The sequence below is a fragment of the Carlito syrichta genome, unplaced genomic scaffold (genome assembly GCF_000164805.1).
Source record: "Carlito syrichta isolate Samal-C Ts95f unplaced genomic scaffold, Tarsius_syrichta-2.0.1 Scaffold98169, whole genome shotgun sequence".
Lineage (NCBI taxonomy): Eukaryota > Metazoa > Chordata > Mammalia > Primates > Tarsiidae > Carlito > Carlito syrichta.
The window spans coordinates 20,381-28,630 of NW_007042265.1; the positions used below are offsets into that span (position 1 = coordinate 20,381).

Genomic DNA, 8,250 nt, shown 5'->3' on the forward strand with positions numbered 1-8,250 from the left:
CCCGACCCTGCTCCTTGCCGAGCCCGCAAGCCCTCCGCGTCCCGCCCGCCGCGTTCCTCCGGGAGCCCTCCCCGGGCCAGCCCGTGCGGCCACTTTCCGGCTCCTGCCTGACGTCCCGGAGCGCCCGGAGGCCCAGCCTTCCTCCCTGCTCACGCCCTCCCCACGCGTCTCCCCACTGCCCAGGCTGCCCGCCCTGCCTCCTGCGGCTGTGGCTGCTGGCCCGCCTGAATCCCCCGCCCGCCCCGAGAGTCCCCGCAGCCTGGCCCTCCCCACGGCCGGTCCGGCCTGCCAGGTCTCCTCACCCCCTGCCTCCCGCCCCAGGCCGCAAGTTCTTGATCGCCAATGCCCAGATGGAGAACTGCGCCATCATTTACTGCAACGACGGCTTCTGTGAGCTCTTTGGCTACTCCCGAGTGGAGGTGATGCAGCGGCCATGCACCTGCGACTTCCTCACGGGTCCCAACACCCCCAGCAGCGCCGTGTCCCGCCTGGCACAGGCCTTGCTGGGGGCCGAGGAGTGCAAGGTGGACATCCTCTACTACCGCAAGGATGGTGAGGCACGCGCGGGCCAGGGGCCAGGCAGGGCAGGCTCGGCCTCTCTCCCGCCCAGCCGGCCGGGCTCTGGGACTTCAGGGCCTGGACAAGCCCTGCTTCCCCCAGGGGCCCCTGTCTCCTGGTCTGCCGGGGAGCAACGGGCACTGCGCGCTATGCCTCATGGGGTCCTCTTGGGGCTGGGGAGATGTCTTCCTGCGCCACCTGCCCTCCCCCTCCCTGTCTCCTGGCTCTCCACTCTGTCACTGTCAGCCCAGCTGTCAGGCAGCTGGGACGGAAATTAACCTTCCCTCATCTCCGTCTGCTCTGGGGATTAGAGAAGAGCCCCCCTCCCAAGGCCTCTGTGGCCAGGCAGGGCGTGGGGGCTTTCGGCGGGGAGAGAAGGGTGGGCCCGGCAAGCCCAGCCCCCGCTCTTTGGCGATGGGGTCTGGAGTTGGCCCCGGCCTGGAAGCTCCTCCAGACAGAGTTCAAGGCAGCGGGGCCCACCCTGGCTCACTGCATGCCCAGGAGGAGTGCAGGCCGGGCTGAGGACAGGGCTCGGTGGCCCTGGGGCTCCTCCCCTGACACCCCCGGGGCTGAGTGGGAACACGAACTAAGCCTGAAGGCCGTTCAGAATCTCCTGGGTCCATGGCCCCAGCCTGCTTCTGCATCAGACCCACCTGGGGCATGTTTTCCAACACACACTTTCCCCAGAGAGATGCTGACTCAGAAGGTGTGAGATGAGGCCAAGCAGGTGCATTTGGAAAACTCTCCCTGGGGGTTCCGATGTCCTGCTGCATTCAGGAACCACTGGTGTGGGTGAATGCCTGTTTCCTGAGCGTGGAGGGACTTGCTCGGGATCCCACGATGAGGGCTGTCCCACCTGGAGCGGGAACTCTAGTCTCTGGATTCCTGCCTCAGAAATGTCTGCTCTGAACCCCAGGCGGGGAGAAAGGACCCCAGCTGCCTTTGTGCCTGGAGACCGGATTGTGGGGAAGGAAGCCCCCAGGAGAGGGACCCCCAGGAAGGCAGGTGGGAGGCCAGTGGGTGCAGATACAGAGCAGCGTCTTGGAATGGGACCCGAAGAGTGCAGAGAGCTGGGAGCTGGGGCCTGGTGTGTGTGTGGAATGTGAGTGTGTGTTTTCCTGGGGGCTTCTGGGGCAGGTTCTGGCTGTCCCCCCAGCTGTCCCTGCTGCTGCCACCCAAGTGAGCAGCAGGTGGAGGGGCAGTGGCTGGGGCGGCAGTGAGGGCCCTGGGAAGGACCTGGCTCAGTGTGGCAGACTCACAGGGTTCACGAAGTCAGAGTATTTTCAAAAAGCTGTGACCTCACCTCGTAACATCCCTGCAGGGAGAAGGTGACAGCCAGGGTCCTGGGGGAACAGGATGGGGCGGTAGGAAGCAGGGAGCACAGCAGGTCTTTTCTTTCTCTCCTCTTTACCCCAGGGCTCTTCCTGGGCCCTAGGAGGTGGAGAGGTGATCCCAGACTCTAGAGACGTCAGGCCAAGGAGCTCCCCACGGCAATCCACAGGGGTCTGGGCAGGGGCAGAAGTTAGAGCCAGGCCTTGGCACCCGGGACCTGGACTCGGGTCTCCAGCACCCAGGGGGCCTCAGCTATCAGAAGGGAAGCTGGGATCTGGTCTCGGAGGCTGGCCCCAGGTGACGATGAGAACTCACCCGCTTTCCCGTTCCCGCAGGCTCAACCTACCCCACCCCTCCCTCAGCCCTCCCCCACCTGTTGCCCAAGACTCTGACTTCCGGGGCCTTCCTGAAATTGGCCTGAAGCCCAGAAAAGAGAGTCTCCTGGCCTGCATGACCCTAAGGGAAGAATGCGGTGCTCAGATAAACCTGCCTTCGCCTTAAGTCCGCTCTGATCACAGAACCCTTTATCATCATTCTCTTCACTCCATCCTACAACCCTGCTGAGGAGTGTCCCAATGGTGATTTCTCCCCTCCTCAGTTCAATACCTTCCCCCCTCCCCGCCCCCAACTCCAGGGAGGTGGGAAGGGTCCTGAACAGATCTCTAGCTGATCTATGGATAATCCTCTTTTCCTCCAAAGAGGTAATCCACTGACAGTTCTCCAAGTCCGAGTGGAGGGTCTGTGCGTGTGTCTCCACGTTGTACAGGACACAGCTGGGCTCAGAGGCCAGGGCACTTGGCCCAACGCCCTGGGAGACCAGGGTCAGAGGCCCCCAAGAAACTGGCTCTTCCTCTGTCTGCCTTTGCTAGGAAAAGTGAGAATTAACAGACAAGGAGGGGCTGTGATTTTGGTAGGACCAGAACTGGCCAGAGTCTGGAGGGAGGACACTCAGATCTGCACCCCTGCTCACCCCCCTGGGACACCCGCCAGAGGGCCAGCCCTCCCCCCTGGAGCACCCGCCTCCAGGAGCCAGCCCTGCCTGCCTTTTCCAGGTGCTCTTCTCTGACAGTCCCCAACCAGCCAGGCCAGAGGGGGCCTGGGTCTAGCCCTCAGCTCCTAGGGAGGAGGACAGAGCGAGGTGCCGCTGTCAGCGCCCCCCGCCCTCTCCAGTGCCTTCTGCATGCTCACCTGTGATGCCTGGAGGGCCAAGCTGGGGCAGCAGGGGTGGCCACCCTCCTAGTGACAGCTTGGCGTAGCGCCAGCCCCTCCTGGGAGTTCACACACACTAGGGAGGCGCTTCGAGAAACTGGGTGAAGGACAGCAGGGGCAGAGTGGGAGGTGTGTGAGTGACAGGCACTGAAGGGAGGGCACTTCGAGGGGCAGAGATGACCAGGGCGCAGGTGTCGGCAAACCGCTGCCCTTGGTGAGAGAGGTGGGTGCTGCGGGGAGCCCCTGGAAGGAGGAGCAGGCAGCGCGGCTCCTCCTCCGGGGGCCAGGCAGGGGACGGGAGCACTGTCGCCATGGGCACCACTCAGATGCATGCGCCCGCTTTCTGTTACCCTGACACAGTCGCTGTGGGCTCTGAGCTCTGGGCCCATGGAGACAGTGCCCTGCTCTCCCCCAAATTCTGCCCACCCCACGGACCCGGCCCCGCCCCTCTCTGCCCGCACTACTGTGCCAGGCTGGCCTGGGTCCGTCCCCGACTGCCGTTGGTGTGGGTTTCCCCGCCAGCATCTGTGGAGGGCAGCCCCAGCGGCCTGGGAGCCTGGAGGCCCTTCCCCTCTGCCCAGCCCTGCCACTCCCTGCCCCACACCGGTGCCAGAGGGACTTAGGGTGGGGGCTGGCCTTGGCAGCAGTGCCTCAGGCCTCAGCCGAGGAGGCTTCCTGGGAGGCCGGTGTCCAAATCTTGCTGTGCCCCAGGCCAACAGAGCAGCAGGCTCGGCCTGGGAGCCCTGGAGTGGGTGAGGCCAGGAAGGCAGTCTCCCTGGTGTGGGTGTCTCCCCTGGGCCCAGGCAGCAGCTGGCAAATGTCCACCTGGTGCCTGAGAGTCCTGGAATCTGATCCGGGAGACTCCTGCTCCCCAGGGGGAAACTGAGAGGGAGCATGGTGGTGGCTCAGAGGCACCTTGGCTATGAAGGCTGTGAGGAGCGGCTGAGGGCAGTGGGCACTAAACAGGGAGTCTGGTGGAAAGCGAGCCTCGTGGTCCCCTGAGTAGCCTTGCTCCTGCCAGCGCCGTGTCCCACCCACACAGGCAAGCGCCTTCACCAAGACGGGCGAGCCAGACCTGCCACCCTCCAGGAGAACGGCTCCACCTTCTGCCCTCACAACCGAGGCCCCTGCCCCTAGAAGCCCGCCCTCTGGGCCTGATACCAGCCAGACTTTGAGTGGCGGGACAGAGGACACCATGGAGGGGGCTCACCGGCACCCGCCCACAGGCCAGGGCTCCGGGCCTGCGGCGTTTTCGTTTCGCTGGTTCTGTCCCAACCCCGAGGGGGCTGCAGGGAGACCCTGGCTCCGAGGGCGAGAGGCAGAGGCCCGCGGCTGGGTCCCGACTGCCCAGGAGGGTGGCGGGAGGGTCTGTGCTGCCTCCACATGGCCGTCTCCCTCCCTCTCTGGCCCCCAAGCCGTGGCCCTGCCGGTTCCTGGGGCCCAGCCTCTGCCATGGGACCCACACTCCCTCTAGGCCCAGGGTAGCAGCCTGGACCCAGCCCAGCCCCAGCACCCCCTCCCGACGAGCCCTGTTCCTTTCCCAAGCTGCTGTGAGCAGAGGCCCCGGGGTCGCTGCTCCACGCCCCCCGTGCTCCAGCCCATCCGTGTTTCAGAACCCCGGGCTGTCGTCTGCGTGATGAGTCTGTGCCTGTCCCCCCAGGACTCCTGAGGGCGCTCGGCACTAGTGTGTTCTCAGAGACGTTCCTTCCCGCGTAGGGGAGCAGGCATCTTTGTGGGTGGGAACGTGGGCCTGAGCGCAGGCCAGCCCGCACGGCACAGGGTCGCACGCCAGCCTCACCTCCCCTTAATCCCCCCGCATTTGCTGGGCTTTAATTACTGCAGAAGCAAACCTCGAGGTTAAGCCCTGAGCGGCGGCCGAGCACGGACACAGGCCTGATGCCACCTCATCTCCTAATGACGGCTTAGCGCGCTCCCCGCCTCTGCCTGTGGGTGGGGGCCCGCTGGGCGTCCTCGCCCACCCTCTGCCAAGAGCCCTGGGCGCCTCCAGGCCCCGCCGCCCTCACCGGACCCCCTCCCAGCCCCCTCCCTCGCCAGGTGGCTGCGGGAGGGCCCCAGCCCACCCCCACGCGCCCATGGTGTTTGCAGCCTCCAGCTTCCGCTGCCTGGTGGACGTGGTGCCCGTGAAAAACGAGGACGGGGCCGTCATCATGTTCATCCTCAACTTCGAGGACCTGGCCCAGGTCCTGGCCAAGAGCAGCAGCCGCGGCCTGACCCGCCGCCTGCTGCCGCAGAGCTTCCTGGGCTCAGGTGAGGCGCGTGCGGGTGGCAGAGGGGCACGCGGCTCCTCGCGCCAGCGGCTCTGACCCCAGCCTGGTTTCAGAGGGCTCCCGCGGCCGGTCCAGCGGCCCGGGGCCGGACCCGAGCAGGGGCAAGTACAGGACCGTCAGCCAGATCCCACAGTTCACGCTCAACTTCGTGGAGTTCAACCTGGAAAAGCACCGCTCCAGCTCCACCACGGAGATCGAGATCATCGCGCCGCACAAGGTGGTGGAGCGGACGCAGAACGTCACTGAGAAGGTCACCCAGGTGCGGGCCTGCCTCCTGCCTGTCCAGCCCCGGCGTCAGTCCCAGCCCAGGCCACCTGTCCTGCTGGTCCCACTGCTCTAGACCCAAAGTCCTGCCCTGAGGTCCCAGCACAGGGCCCGGCTCCTGGAGCCCGCGGGGGCTGGGGTCATGCCACCGCCTAGGCCTGGGGAGCCTGCAGCGGGGAACACGCAGGCCACCATGGCTCTGCTGGCCACAGGGAAGGGAGATCAAGAGGAGATGCGTCAGGCCTTCAGAGATCCAGGAAGGCAAGTGGCCAGGGAGACCCCAGCCCCACTCTGCCTCTCATCTTTGAGACGATGGCCAGACAGCCACCCTCCCGGCTGCCCTAGCACGCACATGGGGTCCACCTCCAGGCCCCTCAGGTTGGGCACCTCATCTCCCTTTGATCAGCCTGCTGGGAGCCAGGCCCCGGAGGACCCACCCCCTGAAGCCCTCCTTGGCCCGTCCCAGGCAAGCGTCCCTGGGTCCTCTGTTTTCACCGGCTCATGGACTTGAGGGCCTGGCCACTCCAGAGGGAAACGCAGAGCGCCCTGCCTGAGGCTCCAGTGACCAGGGCCTAGCACAGACTTGCTGTGCGACCTTGGGCAAGGGATCCCCTTTCTGGGCCTCTGGGCCCTCCTCTGCAGGACAGAGTTGAACTCGAGGGGCCACGAGGAGTAGCTGATATTGAGTCGTGCCAGCCTCGGAGGCAGGTGCGACTCCAGGGGCCAGGCCCAGGCCAGGCCGGGCAGGGGTGCAGGGTCAGGGGCTGCTCCCAGCCTCCCGGGACAGCCCTCGTGGGCCGGGCAGCCTCTCCGCCCTGCCCTTCTCATCCGAAGCACAGTTGCTGCTGGAACCTGGTGTGGGAGACCACATAGCCCTTCCTGGACACGGGAACCTGGTGGCGGGGGGGAGGTACGCCAGGCCACAGGGCCGAGCCCTCTGAGGTTTGGCCCTGGGAGGCCCCAGTTGCTCATCCAGGCCCCTGGGTTGGTGCTGCGGGTGTGGCCACCATGGTGCGGACTGCTGAACTGGAGGGCAGACCCTGAAGCCTGGTGGCCCTGCCTGCACCGCCCCACCCGCCTGTTCCTGTCTTGCTCCTGCCCAGCCCCTCTGGGCTTCCTGCCCCCCAGTGCGGGCCTTAAGGTGCAGGGCGATGGCCAACAGAGTCCAGGGGAGGGCCGGTGAGGGTCCAGACAGCGAAGTCACACGAGCCTCACCCCGAACTCAAGGGGTCTGGAGGGCCGTGGTCTCACCAGAGCCCCAGCTCCTGAGGGCCTGCTCTGGGGACAGGGGCAGGGCGGGGTAGGGTCCTCGTGCTGGTCCCTGTGGGGGAAAGGGCTCCCTCCCCATCTGGGGTCCTGAGGAGCAGAGGGACTGGGCACTCTCAGCAGACTCGACCCCCCCAAATTCCCGCTGCTTCCCTCCCACTCCCCACCCAGGCAGGCTCAGGGAAGGGAGGGCTTTGGTGTTTCTCCCCAGCACGGCTCCGAAGCCCTGGGGAGGGAGGGAGCAGCTCTGACCTGGGCCTAAGGATGTCCGCTCTGACTGGAGCCGGAGCCTCCTGTCTCTTCCAGGCCTCTGAGAGCCGTGTGGGCAGGTGCCGAGCCCCTGGGAGCCTCTAGGCCACAGAGAACAGCCAGGGGCCGGCGTGCACAGGGCAGGGAGGAAACCAAGAGGGTCCGAGACTCTGTGGAATCAGAGAGGGCTTCCTGGGGAGGTGAGGCTGGAGCCAAGGCCTGAAGGCTGAGCAGGAGACACTGCAGACTGGGGGCACAGGGGCCCCTCCCAGGGGCATGGATGTCAGTTGGGAGCCTCTGGCAGGAACCCGCCCTGGGAAGGGTCTTCCTTACGGTGACCCCTTCTGCTGGTGACCTGGTCTGCAAGTCACACCTCACGGTGCAGACTGAAGCCAGAACCCCCCACTGGGCCTCATCTGGGGAAGGCGGGCCCCGGGGCTCCTCTGGCTCCATCCTTGTTAGGCCGTGTCTGGCCGGGATGCGGCCGTGCCCTCCATGTGCAGACAGGTGCGTCCATGTCATCGCCACGGCCTGGGACTTTGTCACACTCTGCTCCTCCCTTCTGCAGATGGAGGGACTGAGACTTTGCCCAGTGCACTCACAGCACACACGTCAGGCCTGGGCTGCAGCCTTCAAAGCCCCCTTCCTTCCGCCCCAGCTGATTCTCGCACAGGGCAGCAGGGCAGAGCCAGGCCCTGTTGACCTGGGCGGGCCACAGTCCCAGAAGCAGGGGTGGGATACAGAGGGGAGGAGGCTCTGCCGAATGTCGTGATTCAGAGCCCCTTGGGCCTGTGAGAGACTGGGCTCTCTGGTGCCCAGGGCCTGTCAAGGCTCCAGATCAGCGAGCCACCCCTCCCCTTCTTTTTGAGCCAGGGTTTCCCTGCAACCCAAGTCGGAGTGCAGTGGCACGATCGAGGCTCACCGCAGCCTCCACCGAGGCGACGCTCCCAGCTCAGCCTCCTGAGTAGCTGGGACTGCGGGCACACAGCACCATGCCCAGCTAATGTGTTGGTTTTGTGTGGTGACAGATTTCAGCGTTGCCCAGGCTGGTCTCGAACTCCTGGGTGCAAGCAGTCCTCCCGCC

At 65.8% G+C, this 8,250-nt stretch overlaps 1 protein-coding gene across 1 annotated transcript in view; it reads left to right on the forward strand.

The window, feature by feature from the left end:
- LOC103265669 (potassium voltage-gated channel subfamily H member 6-like) overlaps window positions 1–8,250 on the forward strand; it is a 12,015-nt gene that overhangs the window by 1,131 nt on the left and 2,634 nt on the right. The window contains exons 2-6 of the mRNA XM_021714979.1: window positions 184–552; window positions 5,206–5,367; window positions 5,441–5,680; window positions 6,486–6,561; window positions 6,780–6,830. Coding sequence (XP_021570654.1) covers window positions 184–552; window positions 5,206–5,367; window positions 5,441–5,680; window positions 6,486–6,561; window positions 6,780–6,830 — 898 coding nt within the window. The remainder of the gene's footprint in view (window positions 1–183; window positions 553–5,205; window positions 5,368–5,440; window positions 5,681–6,485; window positions 6,562–6,779; window positions 6,831–8,250) is intronic.